At 40.6% G+C, this 24,871-nt stretch overlaps 1 protein-coding gene across 3 annotated transcripts in view; it reads left to right on the forward strand.

Moving 5' to 3' along the window:
* The window catches only part of SANBR (SANT and BTB domain regulator of CSR), a 49,558-nt gene extending 25,324 nt beyond the window's left edge, over positions 1-24,234 (forward strand). The window contains exons 8-21 of one of the 3 annotated variants that reach the window (XM_063441411.1): positions 3,956-4,042; positions 5,542-5,652; positions 6,478-6,601; positions 6,824-6,976; positions 7,058-7,194; positions 7,350-7,449; positions 7,828-7,860; positions 9,197-9,296; positions 11,302-11,393; positions 12,275-12,300; positions 12,379-12,452; positions 14,108-14,196; positions 22,454-22,545; positions 23,993-24,234. In XM_063441411.1, the coding sequence (XP_063297481.1) occupies positions 3,956-4,042; positions 5,542-5,652; positions 6,478-6,601; positions 6,824-6,976; positions 7,058-7,194; positions 7,350-7,449; positions 7,828-7,860; positions 9,197-9,296; positions 11,302-11,393; positions 12,275-12,300; positions 12,379-12,452; positions 14,108-14,196; positions 22,454-22,545; positions 23,993-24,029 (1,255 nt within the window). In that variant the 3' untranslated portion in view covers positions 24,030-24,234. The remainder of the gene's footprint in view (positions 1-3,955; positions 4,043-5,541; positions 5,653-6,477; positions 6,602-6,823; positions 6,977-7,057; positions 7,195-7,349; positions 7,450-7,827; positions 7,861-9,196; positions 9,297-11,301; positions 11,394-12,274; positions 12,301-12,378; positions 12,453-14,107; positions 14,197-22,453; positions 22,546-23,992) is intronic. The other 2 variants (XM_063441412.1, XM_063441413.1) reach the window with 2 other exon arrangements.
* Positions 24,235-24,871: the final 637 nt, after the last annotated feature.

The raw sequence follows: 24,871 nt of genomic DNA on the forward strand, positions 1-24,871 counted from the left end.
GACTACTGAGCTCAGGCTCAGCCTGCTCACACATCCTCCTATCGTTATAGGAGTAATTCCTAATTATTTACCTTTCTACCTCCATATGAGATGTTTTCTATCAATTAAGCTAAAACGAATCTCTGCAAGTTAAAGCTACATTGCTTCCTTCATATTATTGCTTCAATTCAATTGTATAAATTAATCTAAGAATCCACTCAGCAACTTGAACCATTTAAAGATACAGTACCTGTGTTTATTCAATCAAAATTATTAAAGACACAGTATCAGTTAACTTCCTGGTGAACTGTCATCTCTTCATTTTCTCAACTCCTCACATTCACATCTAATTAATCAGAAATCTGCAGTTGAGCTCCTTCAAACTCTATGTGAACGTGACACAGTGTTAGCAGGCATAACCATCCTTCTGCTTCATTTGCCACTGCAACACTCCAATACTACACAGTATACTCAGAAGAGTATATTCTGTCTGCACCCGGCAGAGGTACAGGCTAGAGTCACTCACCACTGACCCAGATTATCGAGTACCTGCATCCTGGTCAGAGGAAGCAAGGGGAGGGAATAACCTTAAATAAAATAGAGTAAATTTCTAATAATAAAATAATATTATAATTATAATAATATAATATAATATATAAAACTCATTTCCTCTCATCTATACACAACACAGCACAGCCCCCATATGACCACTATATACACTACATTCCCTAAACACAATGTCCTCTATACACACACATACATACCACAGCCCCTATGCGCACTCTCATTACATCCCCTATGCCAACACACAATAAATCCAAAATACACAAAACCTGAAAGCTTCTATAGGGGTTCTGGGCCATAGAAACTGTCCCCACACGCTCAGCAGTGTAAATATTGTCTTTTATGATGAAAAAAATGGTCTACAAGAGGTGCAATTTGTTGCACATGCGCACTAGCCCTTCAAAGCTTCCCTGTGGGGAAAGCAGTGGATTGTTTATTCGGAAGAGAGGGGGCCGGGGGGGGGGGGGGGCAAGAGCAGCAAGACAGGCACATCAGGAGAGTAAAGGTTAGCATTTTTATTTTATGCCTATGTTTGTATTCATAATGCTAAAGTGTTCTTTGAAGTTTACTGTAATTATGATACTGGTTATTTTATTAAAAATGTCTCTTTTATTTTTCTAGTCAAAATATATGTATAAGTCTCCTATTTAAAAAAATACAGTATGTTTGCTTGACAAACATGAATTACGGTAAATAGGATTCTCTGGGAGCTGTCCCCAGTTTTAGTCAAGCCATTTTGGAGCGGTTTGACAAAAAAAAAACAGGGCTCTTCAAAATAGCCTTCTTCTAATTGGCCACATTGATTATGCAGAATCTACTTTTACGTATTCTCAACGTCCATTTTGTTCCACCTGGACAGTGGTGATTGTTAGAGTCGTGACACGTGAGGCCAGTACTCCCAGCTTTTTCAGTGGGGAAAGGACTTCTGTTTTTTCAAGCTCTCTCTAAACAGTTTAACAAAAATCCAGGCTCCAAAAACCATCTGAGCTAGTGACGAAAGTGCAGGCAAATTGTTAATTAATTCCGATGTAGGAATTCTTGATGTTTCTATAAAAAAAAATTAACATCAAAATACCTATAAATATGTGACATTTAAGGGGATTATATTAATCTGTTTTGGTGTTCTAGAAGTGTTTTGACTGAATAAATTTTCATGTGATTTATGTATTTTAAAAGTGTTAGTATTACCATTACATTTTCAACATGTTCAGATATTGTATCACCTAATACAGTTCTGAACACTTAAATATAATATATTGTGAATGATTGTACGTATTGATTGTCCATGAAATATTAGTCCAAGCGATGCGACAGCAACAGGCTACATGTAAGTAAAGATAAAGAAGTATTTAAAGTCAATATAATTGTATAAATATTGTGAAAGTAATATGTTATGTTTTCTAATATGGCTCAGGGCTCGTGAAATTAAGAACATATTTAATGAAGATAAGAATAAGAGAAAAGATAAGCGTTAAAAATATTGAAAAGGAAATAATTGTTTTAGAAATAAATTATATCTTTTTGGCTTTAAAAAGTATTTTCATTTATTATTATTATTAACGAAAGCTGTAGACATAAATGGAAAATAGAAATAAAATAGTTTACGCTGTATCGAAACTTGAAGGAACCTTCCAGTGTAATAAATAAGTAAATGTATTTACAATTTAAAATTCTGGTTCTTGCTTTCAAATCTCTACATCATGCTACTCCCACCTATCTGTCCTCCCTTATACACAAGTATGTCCCAGCTAGGCACTTACGATCTTCTGTCCGTACTCCCACCTCTGATGCTCGCCTTCAAGATTTCTCGAGGGCTGCACCGTTCCTGTGGAACTCGCTTCCCTCCTCCGTTAGATGCTCACCCAGTCTCCACTCCTTCAAAAAATCGTTAAAAACCCACTTCTTCATAAAAGCGTATCAATTAAACTGTTAATAGCTCCTGACTGATTCCTCTTCTGCAACTGTCACTAGTATAATACTATCCTTACCTTTTTGTGTCATTTTACCCCACTCCCTCTAGCATGTAAGCTCATTGAGCAGGGCCCTCAACCCCTCTGTTCCTGTGTGTACAACTTGTCTGGTTACATCTACATGTCTGTTCGTCCACCCATTGTAAAGCGTTGCGGAATTTGACTGTGCTCTATAAATATCATAATAATAATATTTCATGTATAATGGAAACTTGGTTAGTCTCACAGAGAAGCATTGGGACACAGTGCGCATGCACAGCTGAATCATCAATTACAATACTTCTCTATGAGAAGCATTGCCTTCCACTTTGTGCTGGAGAATAAAACAATCACCTTTCTACTGCATTTCTCTCAGTGGGTGGTCAGTTGACTCTCCAAACTTAAGTCTTTTCCTAGGGCCAAAACGTTGCTGTAGCACAATGAAGTCTGCTTTGGATCCTTCTAATTTACAAATTAAAATAAACACAAAAAAAGTACAGCAAAATACATATCCAGTTGACTTTTACCAACTAGAAAATATTTTTTTTTTTCTTGACTTGTTCACTTTGTGTGGGTTTGGGTGAAAAGGTGATGTTTAATTGACTACATTTACCCCATGGACTGGATGCTATAACCAGGGAGATGTTTAACCCCTTAAGGACCAAACTTCTGGAATAAAAGGGAATCATGACGTGTCACACACGTCGTGTGTCCTTAAGGGGTTAAAGGACCTCTCTAGTGCCAGGAAAACATACTCGTTTTCCTGGCACTAGAGTGCCCTGAGGGTGCCCCCACCCTCAGGGTCCCCCTCCCGCCTGGCTCTGGAAAGGGGAAAAGGGGTAAAACTTACCTTTTTCCAGCGCTGGGTGGGGAGCTCTTCTCCTCCTCTCCGCCTCCTCTCTGCCCCGTCGGCTGAATGCGCACGCGCGGCAAGAGCTGCGCGCGCATTCAGCCGGTCGCATAGGAAAGCATTTACAATGCTTTCCTATGGACGCTTGCGTGCTCTCACTGTGATTTTCACAGTGAGAATCACGCAAGTGCATCTAGCGGCTGTCAATGAGACAGCTACTAGAGGATTAGGGGGAAGGCTTAACCAATTTATAAACATAGCAGTTTCTCTGAAACTGCTATGTTTATAAAAAAAATGGGTTAACCCTAGCTGGACCTGGCACCCAGACCACTTCATTAAGCTGAAGTGGTCTGGGTGCCTAGAGTGGTCCTTTAACTTTGGTAATTATATATCTGCTTTCTCATTGGACCTAGAAGTTAATATTGCATTTATTTACCAAAACAATGTCTCTCTAGTTATATTTTAAGATATTTAAAGATTCTGGTTTTCATTCTGATATTCCAACAATATGCTACGGTATACATTTCATTGACATCCAGTCAGATAAACTATAATATTCTTTTAGAAACCATTGTTTTTCATGCTATTAAAGTCCGTATTCTAAATTTCTTAGCAAAATATTTTGTAAGAAAATCGAGAGACTGTTTGATCCAGAATACAAGAACGCAGATTCTCCAGCAAATGCTTCAACACTATACAGGTAACAAACTACATAATTGCAATAACACATAGGTATATATTTATACTAAGCATCACTATTTAGATGTGCAGAAGGACAGTTATACATGGATGGATCCCCATTAAGCAATAATCCATAGGTACCATCTAAAAGCAATGAGATAACACCTCTGCAATATTATATAAGTAGAAGTCTAATGCAGTGCAATATTACAAAGGTGGAGTAGCAGTACAATACAGATGGGGATCTAAAGCAATACAATACTATACAGGTTAATATCTGCATCGTTGTAAAACTATATAGTTGGAGATGTACACTAGTGTAATGCTATACTGGTAGATAGTGACAGCAGATTGTGAACATTGTTAGGGAGAGCTGACCTACGCTAGAGCCTAGACATAGCTTCTGAAAAGCCCTAGGTCTGCTTTATAACAAGATAATTTGCAGCTAGTCGAGGCTGATAGGGTTTTTGTTGCAAATTAAAAAGAAAATCTATTGGCATTGAAAGGACCACTGATTGGAATTATTTGCAGGCATACCCCGCTTTACATACACTCACTTTAAGTACACTCGCAAGTACAGACATTCCCGCCCCTCTTCTGTCCGTGAGTGAACAGGAAATGGAAGGTTCTATTCTCACCCAGAGCAGCTCAGTTCACTGTCTTTGGGGCAAGAACTTTTCACACCTTCTGACATGGCACAGGTTAATCATCTCAAATTTATAATGCCTACTCCTAGCTGAACATATATATATATTTTCTGCACATACATTGTCCATATTCTGCAATCTGCCATCCAGTGAAAGAGTTTACCCTGCCATTTTCTATAACTATGACTTAGCAGCTTAGCTGCATTAGCCACAATTCTGAGGATTCAAAGTTAAACCATAAATGCTTAACCCCTTAAGGACCAAACTTCTGGAATAAAATGGAATCATGACGTGTCACACACGTCATGTGTCCTTAAGGGGTTAAAGTGATGAAGAGGTGTTTCTAAACAAAGTGTGCAACTAAGCTGCTAACAAATACAAATTGGCCCTGTATTGACAGAAAATGGCCCAGTGGGCAGGTTTATTTTACTTTTCCTCCCAGTTTAAGGTTGTCAGATGAGTAAAACATTCAAGATAAATGGTACAATCTGGAATTAGATTTTTTTTTTTACTGTTTGTTGTAACTGAATAAAAGCCCACTGGAAATCACTAAATAAATCACTGGAAATAAAATCACTGGAAATCTGCAGTTGCCTGTAAATTACTATTGCAATGCCGTTCATGCATTGGGAAGTGAAAAAAGGTATTGCTTCATTTTAAGTACATTTTCGTTTTACATACATGCTTTGGTCCCATTGTGTACTTAAAAGTGGGGTATGCCTGTACTAAAGTGAGAATTGTCAGAAATTCACAGTGAATTTTGTACGGCCAAATTGTCCTATTTGGAAATATTTAGATTCTTTTTATAGTCTTTGTGATTTAAACTGCTAACTGTACCAGTAACCAGTGTTTATACTCCTGTCTTCTCTAGGTGTTGCTTGTGTAAGAGACTACTGACAAAGGAAGCTGAGCAAAAAATTGCTTGTCTGCCTGGAAAAATCAACATAGACCAGTATGGAAATATTGTGTATTTTCACATCAGGTACATTCATTATAATAAGTGTAAATAGGTATATTCACATAAGCGTAAATATTTAAGGAGCTGCTATTGAAGCTCATGCTGTAAATGTATGACCAAATGAAATAATATTAAAAAAAATAGTCCTGTTTATATTTTCATCAGCATAGGGTAATCTTGTATTCCTTGCTTATTTGGGACTGGTTTTAATTTCTCATACAATAAATGATCTATTTTTATAGAAGAAAATTAATAAAAAGTAATATGCGTTACTGTATGCTCAGCGTGGCATTCTGGGAGAGTCATGGGTACATGATTTCTCATAACTGCTGTGTGTTTTTTTTTGTTTTGTGTTTTTTAATCACGTAGGGATATGAAGATTATATATAGAAGTACATTTCAGATTTGACCTAAAGCACAGTTTTTTTTTGCTTAATTTTGATCCTGCCTCACTTGTAATAAATCTTGGCTTTTCATTTATGGTAAAATTAATGAATTTGGGCATCTATTTTTATGTGCCAATATTTCTTCATTAATTCTGGAAATTAAAACTTGTAAAATGAGAATTTCATGGATTTTATTTTCAAAGAAAAACAGTAGCAAACAGTAACTTCAGAGTTATTCTTTCTCATTTTTACCAGACATAAAATGGATCCAAATTTAATTTGCACTATCCATGTGCATTTCATTTGCTTTAATTTAAATGTGCATCTGTATTGCTTTCTGTGAATTGCTGTTTTTTTTTTGTTTTTTTTAGTGGGCAGGGGCGGGTTAAAATTTTGAGATCATTCCTAAATCCTAAAAAGTGCCATGTTCCACAATTAAAAATCTTTTGTACCCAAATCACAGAGACAAAACATGGGACATTCATGAACATCTGTCCAGTCAGTTTGAAGAACTGAAGTCCTGGCGGGATGTATATTGGCGGCTGTGGGGGACTGTTAATTGGCTAACCTGCAACAGGTGTAAGCAAGTAAGTCCTGCTGCTTTCTGCTCTTTATAACGGGAATGGGTGCGTCTTGTTCCAGTAAACTTTCATTTGTACATATTTTAAAAAAATGTTTATTACAAGCAACAGCCACAATACAAATAAACAAGATAAAAGGGAAAGCTAGGCAATTATCATCGTGTTAATGAAACTCTTGTGGCTCACTATATTTTCTTCTATTACATTTGTTCATTTTGCTCTTTTCAGTCATTCCTGTGCAATGAGCTGTCACATTGCCAATATCATCCAGAACCTGCAGTTTATCCTGGTGCAGCAAGTTCCCTTGGATCAACGGGCACAGGCATTTACCCCTGCTGTAACCAAAAAGTGCTTCGATTTGACCCCACACAGCTCCCAAGGGTAACAGCTCTCATGTTTTCTGATAATCGTCTTTGAAATCTTTAGGATGTGTCCATCACTTTTTCTTTCTTTGTCCACCAGGGTTGTAAAGTCAAAGACCATGTTATAGCTTTACCCGAGGGAGACGATGGGCTTGAAAGTCCATCATCCAAACTGCTTTATGATCTCGTGCAGCATAGAGAACTTATAGTTGTGCCTTATTCCAAAGACTTGAATGGGTAAGAATTACTTAGAAATACATTTATATTAGAGGACATTTCTAGGCTCGTAGAACTTGTAAGCTGTACAGTGGCTTTTTGTTCAGATTGTTTTGACTGACTTGATTGGTAAATATTGTACTTATTTCTCATGTCAATGTTGTTTGTTTTTGCAGAGAATCAGGGGTTATCATAAATGACGATAAAAGTCCTGAATGCAATGTCCATTTAGAGCCAAATCCATTACATGGACAAAAGAGTGGAGAGATCATTGCAGTAAGTGAATAAATATGATTGTTGTATTCAGGTGAGCTGGTTCTCCCACCACTTATTAGAAAATAGCTTTTGGAGGTCCAACCAGCAGAGCTGCAAATAATAGTGTGACTATTAGGGAGCAGTATATTCAAAAGACAACACATTGTATCTATAAAAAAGAGTGGTGCTAATTGCTGTTACCTTCTTGCATGCCTTTTCTTTTGATAATATTGATCAGAAGATAATGGAATCTTTTCACACGTTGGAGTATAGTGCATAATAGATGTTCTATTACTGTAACTAGCATACATTTACACCTATATTCTATGTAACCTGTTACTCTATCGCCTTGCTTCTTCTCATGTAGTGTTCATTCTTTCTTCTCTTTCTGTTGGGTAGTTTCTTTCAGTAAAAAACTTCAGTCTTCAGTTGGTAAGTAACCGTAGGCTATACACTATTCCTTGCCGGTTGATAGCATATTTAGAAATTATTAATTTCTTCTAAGCTGTTTACAAAGGTGCCCTGTAAACCATTTTACATTTTGGCAAGGGCACCCTTGGCATGTAAGTGGTAAAGTTCATTATCTGCACCTTCATTAAAATGGGCAGGCCATTCTTTGCATCAAATAAGATTTATTGGTTTCATTTTATTACTTACCATGTATACTTTATGGGGAAAATAAATATATATATATATATATATATGTGTGTGTGTATATATAATCTACATATTTAATCTACATATTTGTTAAGAATTTATATATATATATATATATGTATATATATATATATATATATATGCACTGCGTTGACAAAATTCTTAACAAATATGTAGATTAAATGTTGCTTAAAGGGACACTCCAGGCACCATAACTATTTTAATTTATTAAAGGGGTTATGTTAACATGGTACTGTCCCCTGCAGCCTTTTGTTAACTAGTTTGTAGCTCCGCCTACCAGCCTTGTCCCAGTAACAGAGCTGGGAATAGCGGTTCCTGGTTCACAAATCAACTCATACCAATGAGTTAGTATGTCATTGCTGACATAGAGGGAGCACTGCCACTCAGAGAGCCGGGAATAACACCTCGTAGCCCTCCTGGAGGGACATGCAGGAACTTCTAACCAGAAGCAAGTGCTTGCAAGTCCACAGCCTATCCCTGGCACTCTGCTGATTGAAATTGCGTTTGGCTGTGTCCACCCAGCATAAATCATCTCAGATAGGTACCGTCTTTTTTTGCACCTGGATGTTTGCAAAACCCTCCATGAGACCCAGGAGATGTAATTCCTAGTTCTCAGATTAAAAGGCCTATTAAGCCCTATCTTATCAGTGTGACAGATTAGTGAAATGACAGGCTGAAAGGACAGTTAGCTGAAGTGGATATGGTTCCAGAGTGTCCGTTTAATGATGTTTTTGACGCAGAAAACCTGCATGCAATGCATTGTAGGAGCGCATGGATGTGCACCCACCCACTGCAACACTTGACACTTTCTTAGGATTAAAAAAGGAAAACGTTGTCTAAATTGCATGTTATGTATTCCATAGAAAGCTTCCCCGTAAATTGTGATGGATGTGCTGTATGCACATTAATAAAAGTATTATTATTTGTAAAATGTATTCATTTTAAGTATTTTATACTTAAACTTGTCAATAGCTTAATTGCTCCTGTTTCCAAGTACCAGATTTCATTCTGTTAACATAGAGCATTTGTACATGTTGCAGAAAACAGATGTTGCACCAAACCATTCTGATACAGTGTTTTCTTTTTTCAGAAACAGCAGTGTTTGTTGTCTGAAGAAGATGACTACACAACGGGTTCTGAGGTGACAGAAGATGAAGTAGGGGATGAAGAAGAAGTGTCAAGGAAACCAGGTGATTATCCCTGACCCTGTGGCTTGATTTTAAAAGGGATTATCTAAGCTCAATAGCTACTACATCTTGTTGTAGCAGGGCCGGATTGGGAATTCAAAGCAGCCCTGGAAAAAAAATGTATGCAAGCCCCATAGGTCCTTGTACCACGTAATGTGTGTGTGTGTGTATATATATATATATATATATATATATATATATATATATATATGTATGTATATATTACACACATACATATATATAAAGTTCAATCATGCCTTGCAATCCTGTGTTAATATAATACCTGTTTTAATACCAGGTGCTAGACTGTGGTCAGAGGCGGCTCTCTAATTAGGCGATATAGGCGGCTGCCTAAGGCCTCGCGCTGCCTGGGACCTCGCGGCCGCCTAAATCACCTTAGGGTAGACTGTGTTGGGTCCTCAGTCAGTGACCGAGGACCCGACACCAGGAGGGAGCACGGTGGCTTGCTTTGTATGCCGCCGGGTGCGAGGCCCCTCCAGTCTGCCCGGCCGGAAAGCGCCAATCGCAGACACAGGTCTGCAGCTCCACAATGTGCAGAGCTGCAGACCATGTGTCTCGCGAGATCTGGCCAATCAGAGCATTGCCGCGGGTTTTCACAGCAACGCTCTGACTGGATCTCGCGATATACATGCTAAAAAAAAAGGTATTTCATCCATTACCAGCCCCCCCCCCCCTTACAACATTATTACCCCTCCTCACTTCATCAATACCCCCCTCCCTCACACCATCAATACCACCCCTCCTTCACACCATCATCACCCCCACTCCATCAATACCCCCTCTCACTCCATCAATACCCCCCTCCCTCACTCCATCAAGACCCCCACTCCATCAATACCTCCCCTTACTCCATCAATACCCTCACTCCATCAATACCACCCGTCCTTCACTCCATCAATACCCCCTGTCACAGTCCGAGGGAAAAATTATTTAAATAAAACATTAGGGCTTCCTGCCGGCCCCAGGTGCCACGGCCCACCGGGAAAATTCCCGTTATCCCGGTGGGCCAGTCCAGCCCTGTGTGGTGGTAATTTTCCCCTCTTTGTTTTTTTTTGGGGTGTTGGTGATGTTCTTCAAATCCTCTTAAGTGGATTGACAACTTCTGGGGTTCTACCAGCACCCAAATATGATATTGTGGAAGTTTCCAAATTCATCCAGCATTGGGAAGCTTTGAAGGACTCACAGACAATAGTTCCAAGAATGGACCTTTTGGATGGATATTGTGGAAATGACAGCACTGCATCAGACTTTGTGTGTAACAAGATTAAAAAAAAATGAAGGTTCAGCCTTCAAAGCCCCCTTACAATGTAAACACTATTATAAACTGTAGTAGATATGGTGCTTACACTGTCCATTTAAAGTCCACGTGGCTTTTTTATGATTCCCAAAAATGTATTAAGTTTTAGTGATGTTTAACAACAAAACTGTATTCCACTTTTATGCTAAAGCCAACTTTCTTTGGTTCCATTGCATCGAAATTTTTTTCTACATTTGTAAATTTAACTGAAAATGCTTTTGATAAACAAAATAATGAGGAGAAAAATAAGGGACAATGCAAACAACTAATGCGACAAGTTTTGCATTTGATTTTAACTTTTCAAAGTAGTTACTGCAGGAATTTTAAATTAAAGTGGAATTTCCATTCTTTAAACAATGTAAGCAGCTTTGACATTCTAAGGACTGCATGGAAAGGCTATACTACGACTCTAGTATTCCTTGAAGAAGACAGAGAATGACTTTTATGTTATACAACACATTAAGAATAGAACTTATTCAAATAACTAAGTCTGCTGTCACAACAGTTGTAGAATATGTCCCAACAATCTGTGGAAAATCAATTAAACATTTTGTTTTTGTAACCTGCTGTAACGGGGGGTTCTTCTTGCTTGTTTTTGTTTTTTTATTAACTGTACCTATACGTTTTCTATACAGATGTGCTTTCATTGCATTACTCTGTATCTATAATGTGTCATTTCTTTCTTTTCAGTAGGAAAAAAAGAAAAGTCAAAGAAATTTGCTAAACTAAAAAAGCACACGTCCTCACCTAGTATGCACAAAAAGGAAAAAACACAGGAGAAGGTAAATCTTTTAAGAAAAAAAAGTGTTTTTCATAAATACTTATGCATCAGTTGAAATTGCCCATTTGTCCATTGTTTTAGAATTGTAAAGGAGCAGTAAGGCTGGGCATTGAGCATGGTTATGTTTTGTTTTTTTGTCAGTAAACTAGGAATTGTGAAAAATTTGCAAAAATATTAGCAAATTTAAGGCCAAACTAGATAAACTGAAAATGTCCAACTTTGGGGCTAAACTATTTGTAATGATCTTGTCTTGTCCTGACCTTACCTGTTTTAGGGAATTAACCACTTCGGCATAGATATTGTAAGGTACCTTCCCCATGCCCCCAGCAGCAGTTAATATTAGAACCTTAAGTAGATTGATTGTTGTCATAGATGAAATGCACACAATAAAATATATGGATGCACTCATCCTCTAAAGACTCCAGTTGTGTCAATTAAAAGAGTTATGCTTTTGGCAAATGCCTTTTTTATATAGACTGATTATTTTATGAACATTTCCTTTTTATCTGATTCAATGGTTGTAAAGTAGATTGATCAAAGATAAAATAATTATTTATAAATGTAATTATGCCCATCGTCGCCTGTGCCAGATCTAGAATTACACATCTATGCTCCTGTTTTTTTTTTTGAAGTTTTATTTATTCAGTGAAATTAATTCTATACATTAGATAAGAGTTGGTAAACCTGGGCTATGTATACCCCCTACTTCATGTTAGAACTTATGAGTTTTTAATACTAAGCACTTGCTGGTTAGGGGTACTTATTGGTTAATATGTTATTAGAGAGGTAGCTTGGTTGGAGTAATCAGTTAATTGTGTAAATGTACGAGAAACCGTTTACTAGGAGATGCTACATTTAATAATTGTTATTTTTACTCTCCAGTCATCCCGTGATTCTTCACCATTCACGTGAGTATATTTCGGAGGCACCGCTATCTGTTAAACATAGATATCCTGTCTAGAAATGTAATGTTTGTTTTTCAACAGAGTGAGCCTTCAGAGGAATAAGTGGGATGCCTCTCGATCCTTGAGATATAATCAGGATGCTCAGAGAGAAGAAGGTGTGTAATGCTTAATTAACATGTTATTTTACAGCTATCCTGTAGTGCAGATATTATCCTATAATTAAACTGATCAATAAAATACGTTTAGATGTATAGAAGTGTGGACAATTGAAATGTGTTGTTGCAAAGTTTAAAACATGGCGCAATCACCATAGAAACCATTTGAATTGTCAGGAGCATGCCGCTGGCTTCCATGGTGATTGCCACACTTTTAGAACATTGCGACTTATATGATAAATTCCTCACTTGTGATGTCCTCTGCAGTTAAATTGGTCTGTAAAAGTCTTCTCTATGTGCTAGAGCAAAGGATTGTGTTCTTTATAGAACATTCTAATACCATGCATGTTCAGTTTTTGATGATATCGTTTACACTCTGCTCCCTGTTTTCCATTTCTTTGTAACTTGTATGACTTCCAAGCACACGGTAGTAGCTCCTGGTAGTAATGAAACTAAAAAGATTTGTTAGAGAGGTAGCTTCCTAAAACCTTGAAACCACCAAGATATTTTGGTTATAAGGAAAGAAGAAAATTGCCTTCTTTAACAGAGAAAATGCACTCTCAAATTATACCTAGCAGTTTGTAAGATTCAACATATACAGGGTTATACACTAAAGTGAGAATTGTCTGGAATTCAAAATGAATTTCAAATTTCAGGCCAAAGTAGCTGAGTTGGAAAATGTATCAGTTAGCTATGCTTCCAGTTTGATTATTTCGGTCTACAATTTGAAATTCCCAACAAGTCTCATTTCAGATCTGAACCTTGAGTCATTGTACATAAATACCAAACATGAGTTCATAACATCCAGGTACTGGGCTGGAACAATCTGTAAAGTTCCAGGCTCAGCTGATTAAAGCAGGTACAGGTATACCTTGTTACTTAAAAAAAAGGGAAAAAAGAAAACGAAAAATCTCATTGTTCTGAAGAAGTATACATTTATTAAAGACCTATTTCTTACTGGATCTTGGCCTGTGAAATACTGACTTGTAATTATGGGAACCTCTGAACCTGATTGTAAGAAAAAGCAGAACCTGGTAGAGGTTATTTCAGACCCGATCACTAAATTTGGTATACCCATCTAGTCCCCTTACATATGTAATGTTTACTGCATCTTCAGGGAAAAGAGACTGAACTTGACTGAGTATTATGCACCACACATACCCTGGTCATCTTTTGAAGAAGAGAGTTTAGGTCAGTCCCCTGTTCAGTAACAGAGGTACACGAAGGGAGCAGCTCTTGCATATGTGCTGTTTGCTGCTTCTCCGAAATCAAAAGGCAGAACCATGGCTGGTCTACAAAAATTGGGGCTTGGTGAGCAAAAGGTCAACTCTTGGCCTGCTAAAACTCCTTTCTAACTGCTGTAAGACAATGAAAAAGACTGGAAGGTGCAGCTCTATTTATACTAAGCTCAGATATCTGCTTCTTGTCCTTTTTGCTATGAGGGTGTTGGCTAACCCATTGGTTAATGCTGCCATGGGTTGCTCGGGTAGACTATGGTTTTTGATGTGACATCATGTACTGTCCTGATGATCTCAAGTACATCGAGACACTAAACTTCATAAATTTTAATACACACTGGAAAATGGCTGTGTGTGAATATATACACACATACCTAACTGCTTGTGTTTTGAAAGTTTTCCTTTCATTCGTGACAGATCAGCGAAGGATGACTGAAATCACAGGACATCTGATAAAAATCAGATTAGGAGACCTGGAGCGTGTCAGGGCCAAGGATTGTAAAGAAGTAAGTGGTGCCCTATACCCCTTTTTCTTTCCTACTCAGGCATAAAACTACAGGTGGGTGCAGCTGGTGTGACCACACCTGGGCCTTTGCCTGCGCTAGCACCGCTGGGGTTACCCGCTGCAAAAATAAAGGGAAACAGGGCTGTGGCCTGCAGGCACGCTAATTTGGAGTCAGACTCATGAGGGCCTGGGGGGAGACAAGTGTGCACCACAGGAGGAAGATCTGGACTCTGAGAGAGAGAGTCCGTGTGTTCGTATCTGTGCATGTGTGTCAGTATGTGGATCTGTGCATATGTGTTATGTGTGTGTGCACAAATGCTTGTGTGTCAATCTGTTGGAGTGCATCTGTATGCTTCTATGTGAAGCAATATGTAGGTGTTTGTGACACTGTCTATATGTAGATATGCTTCTGAATGCAAACTCCAACATTACACACAAACACACAACTGCATTAAAATGCTAACACTACCCACAAACACACCAACATTTCTAACGCTACCCACAAACACACCAACATTACACACAAACAAACCACTGCATTAACACACCAACACTACACACAAACACTCCACACACAAACACTGCACTGCATTTACACACCAACACACGTCTGCATTTAAACACTAACACCACGCCCAAACCCAACTGACCCCTGTATTCAAACATTAATACTACACAAACACACATACTCCATACAAAGGCACCCATATATTCACACACAGGCACTGCTCACAAATACAACCCTGCAAAGATGGGCAAAGAGTAGGTCAACAGTGGCAAAGCATTGTGGAAGTTGTATGGCAGTTGTTAATGTACATTTTGTCCAGCCCAAACGGTTTGGCTTTTTTTTGTTGCACCATGGCCCTCTCAGCATTCATTCTGCCACTGTTCCAGCCACTCCGTTGCATTTTATTGTTTATTCCTCTTGTTATCTATTTTGCTTAATTTCTGATTAGTAAAACTATTGCCCATATTTGTCATATTTCTGTTTTGCAGTCAGTGAACTTTGCAAATATAGAGGCTCGGTGATTGTGATGCAAGATCTGTTACCTCCTTGTGAAAGCAGATTCCCCATTTGCTACATATCATGCTTGTCTTGTTTTAAAGTGACTTGGTGTAATTATATTCAATCTATATGCAGTTTTTTTTATTCTTTATTTATTTCGAGACAGGATGAGAGATACAATACACTCAGTACAAACGTAAACCACACATGTAGTTCAGCCATATTCACGTGTATAAACGCAGTAAAGATATAGCTGTGTATAATAAAACAAAATAAGTCTAGAATTGGAGTCAATACCATGTGCCCCTGAGCAATTCTTGGGAATATACGGTACCCGACAACCCGTCCCGTTTTTTTTTTTAATTCTTTTTTTTTGCAGTGCATATGAGGGTTACATACAGACACGTGGTGCCCCAAACGCAGTCCACATGCATATTTCAAAACAAAGAGTACAGAACATGGAGAGCATTGGGGTTTGGTAGTACAATGCACTATTTTTATAGTTATGAACAAGCTTAAACATGCTATTTAGGCAATTTATAGATCGAGATTCTATCAACATTAAGTATATTAGGCTAGCGTTGGTAAGTAGCTCGGGTGCTATAACGTAGGCATGACCTGGAGCCTATATATCTTTGAGAACAGAATGCAAATTTATATGTATTATGACATGAAGGCTAGATCAGTGTGTACGTAGTTATACGTTGGGAGATAATGATGCAAGAATCAAGATAAAATACAGGAAGACATCTTTTCAATAGTGTTATCAGTCGCTGTTAAGGTTAGGTAGTACTATTAGCCATCGCTGCCAACATTAGGTATCTAAAGATCTATGTAAGTTAACGGTTACACATGCTAAATTAAACTAGGCTATAAGGCAAGTAGTAGGACGGTGTCTTAGGAAAGTCTCATCGTGGGTCAGTACCGTGTCTTCAGTGGTTGATGCGTAAAGTCTCTGGGACCTCAGTCTCTGGAGTTCACCTAACTCCGATTCTCGGTTGGAGCCATTTGAGTTCAGTAGGAGTGCCCATGCCCCTTAGCGCCTGTTGTGGCTTCTGCTGCTGGTAGTCTGCCATGTGTGTGTCGGCTCTGGTCTGCTGTGGCATCCCCGGTCCTGACTGTGGCGAGGGGCAGGTGTTGGCTAGATGCTTATCTGATGGCTGAGTGTCTCTGCCCTTTGGGTTTGTTACAACTGAGCTGGCTGTGCGGTGGGTGTATGTCGTCTGCGGACTACGTTTCTGGTTACGGTACCTTGCTGATTGCGGGCTGTTGGGACCATGCCCAGTGGCTGATGTTTCGCGGGCATTTCCCGCGGGTGCCTTGGGTGCCTTTGCCTGGCCTTTGTGCGGTAGCTTCGGGCGGGTGATGCCCGATCTGCGCTTTGTCCGCCGGGTCCTCGTGCCCTGCGGCCGCTTTTTAGGTTGCAGCGCTTCGTCCGAGTGATCCGGGTGCTTGTGAAGGGGTGCACAGTGACTCTTTGTCTTTGAGGCTGATTCCTGAGTGGGGTGTGGGTGCTTGGCCCCAATTCGGCACCAGAAGCGCAGGCAGACTTCGTCCCATCTTGCCCTGAAAGCCTCCGCCCAGGCCTCATCTGTCTGCTGTTGCGGGTTAAGAGCACTGCCGTCGGCCATCTTGGCCATGCCTCGTGGGGCCATCTGGGCAGCGTGGTGCAAGGTTGCGTCCCAGAGGTGAGTGCTTGCCTTAGGTTGGTGGACCAGGATGACCCCCGCCGGTCCAGGGGGGGGGGACAGGGATCTCTCCGCATCGTGGCCCCCAATCGTAGAGGGGGGAGAGCGGCCGCCTCTCCTATTCCCTCCAGTCTGGTAGGCCTCTGCCACCGTTCCGGCTTAAAATGCTCGTTTCGCTGTCTGAGCGGTATCATTATGCTCCTCGTAGTGTTCCCCCTTGTTTGCTGGCTTAATCAGCCAGGTTGGTCTCCGCTTGTGTCGGGAAAAGTGGGTTCATATGCGGGTTCTTGCAGGAGCTCTTTCAGTTGTCGACCGGTCGGCTCTGCGGTCAGGCCCCGCCCCCCCGTCCCGTTTTTTTAATGTAAGTAAAGATAAAACTGTGTGCAGCCTTACAAGTATTAGCCTAAGGAGGTAGGAAGAGTGCTTGATCTATAGTCACCTCCCAATCGGGAATGTAAAAGGTTGATAAGGTGTCCAAACACTCCCGGCCCTCCTCTTTGTATTCTGTCGATAATCTTATGTTGCTAAGACGCACAAAATGAACGAGAAGGATAGGAATAGAAGTATAGAAAAGAGAAAGAAGATGTTAGGGAAAGGGAGGGGGAAGAAGGGGGAGGAGGATCCACAGAAGCCGGCCTGAGTACCACGTGTAGCGAGCAGGCCGATGGTCCGTATCAGGTGCTTTCACTGAGGTAGTTCATGGGATGAAAATCCCCCTATATGCAATTCTACTAGAACTAAAAGGAGGTGTTATAGTCTTAACTCTCCCTTTTCAAACCATCTTTGGCATACAGGGCTATGCCAATAATGCAAAAAAACGTGAAAGCTAGGGATAGCGCCACAATTTAGAAAAATATACAGTATAGAATAATGAATAAATAGAGAAACTTAGGAAGCTATAATATAGCACACAGGTTTATATATTGAAGTCCAAAGAGGAGCAAAAAAGTCCAATATATGAAAGTCCACGTTTGTAGTGTAAAAAATACACTTACCAAAAGTGCTTGTCCGCAAAGTGTAATTCCTCAATGGGAGTACCAGGGTAAGTTCAGCAGTGGAATGCGTACGAAACAACAGAAAAGGAATAATAGGGTAGTATGTTTTAACAGGGAACAACTAAAAGGAATAAGATATAGTCCCACTCACGTTTTTTGGAGCTGTAACTAGCTCCAGTATGAATGGCATACAGTGGTACAATCCCAACTTGCAAGGATATGTGAGGGTAGTGTCTTTGTAGTATAAGAACCATAAAATATAAAAAAAGAAGCAACAATAGTGTTCACTGTATAAAATACCAGGAGTTAAAAAGAACAAACTCACATTTACCAGAGCAGGCAAACTGCTCTATGGATAGGGCGTGGGTGGTATAATCCCCACGAAGGATGTCTTGAGAGTAGTACTCACTGGAGGTAAAAATCAGGGGCCAGGCAGTATGAAGTAAAAATAATGAAAAATAGCAGGAATAATAAAATGTAGAAAAAAAAGAGTAAAATGGCACACTCTATAAAGTGTAGTAAAAGCCAAAATACCTTTATTTTTTTAAATATAAAACAGCATATGAAGTAACCACAGCACGTTTCGCCTCAGGGGCTTTTTCAAGTGGGGATAGCCGCCTCTACGGGTTAAGTCCTGGGGGAAAAAGTGTGGGAACTCACCCGAGATCCCCCCCCAAGATACACTTGTATGCATAGACGCACGCACGCGCGCACGCACACACACATACTAATGACATTCATGCGCACACACTCTGACAGGCTTACACACAAATACACTCACAGACAAATACACATACACACACTCACAGACACACACACACGTCCAGACACTCACAGACAAACACACACACACACTTCCAGACACACACACTTCCAGACACACACACACAGACAAACACACTAACAGCCACACACACATAAGCTCACACTCACAGAAACACACTCTCCCAGAGAAAGATACATACACTCACAGACAAAGACACATACTCACACTTCCAGACACTCACAGACAAACACACACACACACACACTTCCAGACACACACACTCACAGACAAACACACTAACAGCCACACACATTTATTTATTATTTATTTATTATTGCCATTTATATAGCGCCAACAGATTCCGTAGCGCTTTACAATATTATGAGAGGGGGATTTAAATATAAATAGGACAATTACAAATAAACTTACAGGAACAATAGGTTGAAGAGGACCCTGCTCAAACGAGCTTACATTCTATAGGAGGTGGGGTGTAAAACACATTAGGACAGGAATTTACAATCAAATAAGGTGGGCTGCCCTTCAGGAGAGGGCAAGAGACAGGTATGTGAGGTAAGGGTTAGTCTTGGAGGCCATAAGCTTTCCTAAAGAGATGGGTTTTAAGGCACTTCTTAAAAGATGCAAGACTAGGGGAGAGTCTGATGGCGGTAGGCAGGCTATTCCATAGGAAGGGAGCCGCCCGCGAGAAGTCCTGCAAGCGCGAGTTGGCTGTACGAGTGCGGACAACGGACAGGAGGTGGTCACGGGCAGAACGGAGAGACCGAGAAGGGACATACCTATGGATCTGTGAGGAGATATAAGAGGGGCTAGAGTTGTTCAGTGCTTTATAGGTGTGAGTTAGTACCTTGAATTGACTCCTATAGCATACAGGAAGCCAATGTAAGGACTGGCAGAGGGGTGAGGTGTGAGAGAAACGACTAGAGAGGAAAATCAATCTAGCAGCAGCATTCATTACGGACTGTAAGGGTGCAGTACGGCTATTGGGGAGACCAATCAGGAGAGGGTTACAATAATCCATGCGGGAAATTACTAGAGCATGGACAAGCTCCTTGGTAGTATCTGGTGCAAGAAAGGGGCGGATGCGGGCTATGTTTTTAAGATGGAATCTACAGGATTTGGCAACATGCTGGATGTGAGGCTCAAAGGTGAGACCAGAGTCAAGTATGACGCCAAGACAGCGCGCTTGCAAGGATGGACTGATGTTGGTACCACAAACTTGGAGGGAGAGCGAAAGAGGAGGATCAGTATTAGGAGGAGGAAAGACAAGGAGCTCAGTTTTTGAGAGATTGAGTTTCAGAAAGCGGGAGGACATCCAGTCAGAGATGGAAGAAAGCTCACACTCCCAGACACACACACACACACACACACACACACACACTCCCAAACAAAGATACATACACTCACAGACAAAGACACACACACACAAACACACACACTTCCAGACACACACACACTCACAGACAAACAAACACTCTAACAGACACACACTCACAGACACACACACATACACTCACACTCCCAGACACACACACTTCCAGACACACACACACAAACACTCCCAGACTCACACACACACATACACTCCCAGACTCACACTCACAAACATACATTTTTACAAAATGCTTAACAAATGTCCACCCAGCCTCCCTACCTGGAGAGCTGGCGTGGACTTGTCCCTGGGGTCCAGCGGGGCTAAAGCCCGGCGGGCGGCTGTGGCGCCTGATACACGCGGCGAGGGAGCTGCTGGTCTGTCTTTGTGCAAAAAGAACAAACTCACATTTACCAGAGCAGGCAAACTGCTCTATGGATAGGGCGTGGGTGGTATAATCCCCACGAAGGATGTCTTGAGAGTAGTACTCACTGGAGGTAAAAATCAGGGGCCAGGCAGTATGAAGTAAAAATAATGAAAAATAGCAGGAATAATAAAATGTAGAAAAAAAAGAGTAAAATGGCACACTCTATAAAGTGTAGTAAAAGCCAAAATACCTTTATTTTTTTAAATATAAAACAGCATATGAAGTAACCACAGCACGTTTCGCCTCAGGGGCTTTTTCAAGTGGGGATAGCCGCCTCTAGGGGTTAAGTCCTGGGGGAAAAAGTGTGGGAACTCACCCGAGATCCCCCCCCAAGATACACTTGTATGCATAGACGCACGCACGCGCGCACGCACACACACATACTAATGACATTCATGCGCACACACTCTGACAGGCTTACACACAAATACACTCACAGACAAATACACATACACACACTCACAGACACACACACACGTCCAGACACTCACAGACAAACACACACACACACTTCCAGACACACACACTTCCAGACACACACACACAGACAAACACACTAACAGCCACACACACATAAGCTCACACTCACAGAAACACACTCTCCCAGAGAAAGATACATACACTCACAGACAAAGACACATACTCACACTTCCAGACACTCACAGACAAACACACACACACACACACTTCCAGACACACACACTCACAGACAAACACACTAACAGCCACACACATAAGCTCACACTCCCAGACACACACACACACACACACACACACTCCCAAACAAAGATACATACACTCACAGACAAAGACACACACACACAAACACACACACTTCCAGACACACACACACTCACAGACAAACAAACACTCTAACAGACACACACTCACAGACACACACACACACACAAACACTCCCAGACTCACACACACACATACACTCCCAGACTCACACTCACAAACATACATTTTTACAAAATGCTTAACAAATGTCCACCCAGCCTCCCTACCTGGAGAGCTGGCGTGGACTTGTCCCTGGGGTCCAGCGGGGCTAAAGCCCGGCGGGCGGCTGTGGCGCCTGATACACGCGGCGAGGGAGCTGCTGGTCTGTCTCCTCTGCTCCCTGTCTATTAATGCTGTAGACAGCGCACGAGGGAGCAGAGGAGACAGACCAGCAGCTCCCTCGCCGCGTGTATCAGGCACCACAGCTGCCCGCCGGGCTTCAGCCCCACTGGACCCCATAACAGGGGGAACACGGGGGCTCCTGCAGGAGCAACGGTAACGGTGTTCCCGCTGTAAAAAAAGTGCAGGAACGCCGTTCCCACGCGTTCCTGCAGGACTCGAGCCCTGGCCGCCTCCATACATACTACCTTCCCTAGCCAGATATCTTAGCGCTTATCCTTCCCTTCCATTCCTATGCCAATAATGAACAGACAGGTAAGAGCAGGAGAACCCGTCTCTAGGTATTTCTCATTCACTGTATTTGCATTTTCACTTTGCCAGAAGAATGTTGGATCATCACATGCATTGACAATGAAGTCAGTGTGTTGACAGGTTAAGGGCGGAATGTATTGTTTTGGGCTACTTAGGAGATGTGCAAGGAGTGAGAAGAAATTGGTGGTGTGGTTTAAAGTAATGTAGAATTAATGAACCTGCATTCTGGCTGCCGCAACAAATCAGAGGAGGTAACTATTTAATCAATAGATCATTACACAATGCAATATATTGTTAGGTACCGGTAAGTTCCATTAGTATTGATGGTACAAGAAAAGTGAATGTCACGACAGATACTCTTCTAGAAACCTTAGCTTCAGTTTGAACTCATTGGAAAATATTTGCTATAGAGTGCCTACAATTATTACTGATGTGTAGTAGTACTAGATCACGCGTCTTTGCAAATAAAAGAATCTGTCATTTAAATATCATACATTTAGATTGGTTTAACCTTGTAAGAGATTTGATAGATTTTTTTTACATTTCTTTCTGCAGCAGGCTGCAGGTATATACTCTAGATTGGAAGCTCAAGTCAAGGCTACTGCTCAAACGAATGCCCGTCAGAGTAACGCAGAGAAGAACCCCAGGTAATGTGTGTGTGTGTGTATTTATATCAATGCAGTTTAATTCTATATAACATATCTTCAATATAAACCAGGTGATCACGGTTCTAAAAAAACAGTCAAAGGTGTGCACTTGCTTTAAAAAAAAAAAAAAAAAAACATTACGAATATATACATTTCCCCCATTTTCTACCTCTCCTGTGATGCAATTCCATGAAGATTGCAACCGTCTGCAGATAGCCAGGCCCAATTACATAACACAAATTTACATTTCCATTGACTGATTGCAAAGCTCTTATGGATTAGGTTCCTCATAAATATTAGGTTAAATGGAGGCTGAATGCAATTGAAATTGACATCCAGAATATCAGCTTGAACATAGTGTTTTAAGTAATACCTTAAAACGTATCTCTTTAGGCAAGCTTATCATATGCCTGACTAGTTTTTATCCACTTAACCTGTCTATACCATCTCTCCTAACCTATTTCAGTCTCTCAGATTCCAAATACACAGCTTTCCTACAAAAGTCTATTAGTTTAGCACGACTGTCTCTAAATCTGGTGATCATATTCCCCCACATTGTTCTCTTGTGTTCTTTGCCTCAGCTCCTCGAGATTGTAAGCACATTTGAGCAGACCACTAAAGTCACCCAGACCACGTCATTTCAATGAAGTGGTCCTTCAGTAGTTTTAACCGTGCATTGTAAAACATTGCACATTGCCGTGTTAAATCCTAGTAAAACTCTGTCACTGACATGGAAGCTTGTAGGAAAATTGAATTCAATGCTTTCTTATGGAGAAGCTTGGATGCACACGGTGGACTCTCCACGCATGTGCGTCAGGTCCCCAGTGCTCCACTTTAGGAGCATTAGATTGGACCATCGCGGAGGAAGCCATGCTTTCTCAATAATGTCACGGGAGACAGAAAGGATGCACAGATGCAGTCTCAGTGCTGGAATTAGGGGACTAAAATAATTTGATAATCTTATGGCGATCATGGATGGAGGGGGCACAAAACTAGACAGGGACAGGTTTGTATTGCTTTCCTTTAATTTCTTCTTCCTGTTATTGTTTGTAATAGTTTTCTCTTCTATCCCCTCTTGTAAAATTATAAAGCACTGCAGACCTTTTGTCACTAATTAAATGATTTATCCGAAGATGCTAAAATTTGTAGTTGTTGCACAATATGTTATGGTCTATGTTTCCCATGATGGTCATTCAGCCTAATGGTTAGCCAGATATTAGTAATAATTTACACAATATGAAATAGTTTCTTGTGACAATCAGCCAGGCTAATGGCCCTTAACATTCTACAAACTGTAATCTTAGATTTTGACTATGTTAGATTCAGGAGTTTGCCATCTGTATTTGCTTGTAAACATGTGAATGTCACCGAAGTATTAAAAACTAGATTGATTGCCTCTGTTACTCTCTTCACCTGTTGTATTTATTTTCTTCTCATTATTTTGCAGGTCTAAACCTCGTTTTGGCCCTGGAAGGCCATTATAAATAAAGAATTGATAGCTTGACGACTCTTACAAAAGTACAGTTTAGAAATCTGCAGAAATGTATTTGTCTTTCCCAAACTGGGTTATTTATTGAACTTTGCAAGCCTGGCTGTTTGGGGAACTGCATATATTTGGTCTCTAAAAATTATTTAATCTGTAAATATTCTGTTTTTTTAATTAAACTTATTTTAAGATGTTATTACAAAGTAATGTCTTGTGTGCATTTATTAAAATATTTGAAAAAAGAAATATATATATACATTTTAAAGTCCCTGTAATTGCAACAGATCCAAATGTACAGTTGCTTCAATGCCTCTGTCCAAAGTTGGAAGTACAGCCTCCTTCCCCTGTGAAGTATAGGAATGAGTGAGTAGACTTGTGGAGCATTTGTTGCAGAATTGAAAGAAGCTGTCTGATTGAACATACTATATATCCTTACACAGTACTCTATACGAGCGGTTCCCAAACTGTGTGCTGGGGCGCCAAGACAGGCATACAGGGTTGCCGAGGAATGACCCATCAGGTGGCCCATTCACTTAGGGCCATCCGATGGGTATCACTGTTTTACCTCTCATCAGGGGCCCGGTCTGGCGCTGCGGCCCTTTAAGAGCCTGACCGTGCTCTAGTGATATTGGCAAGCTGGGAGGAAATGACAGCATGTCCTTTCCTCCCAGCTTCACAAAGCACCGCGAGAGAGGGAGAAGAAGGCTGGAGTAGGTAGGAAAAGGCCGGAGACAGCGCATCCAGCTGCATGAAGGCAGAGTTAAGACTAGAGTGAGCTGCTGCATGCTTACTTCAATCAGCCTTAGCAAGGACACCAAGCAAGCCATCCTCCACAAGGTA

This window comes from Pelobates fuscus, chromosome 2 (assembly GCF_036172605.1).
Source record: "Pelobates fuscus isolate aPelFus1 chromosome 2, aPelFus1.pri, whole genome shotgun sequence".
In the NCBI taxonomy this organism is placed as follows: domain Eukaryota; kingdom Metazoa; phylum Chordata; class Amphibia; order Anura; family Pelobatidae; genus Pelobates; species Pelobates fuscus.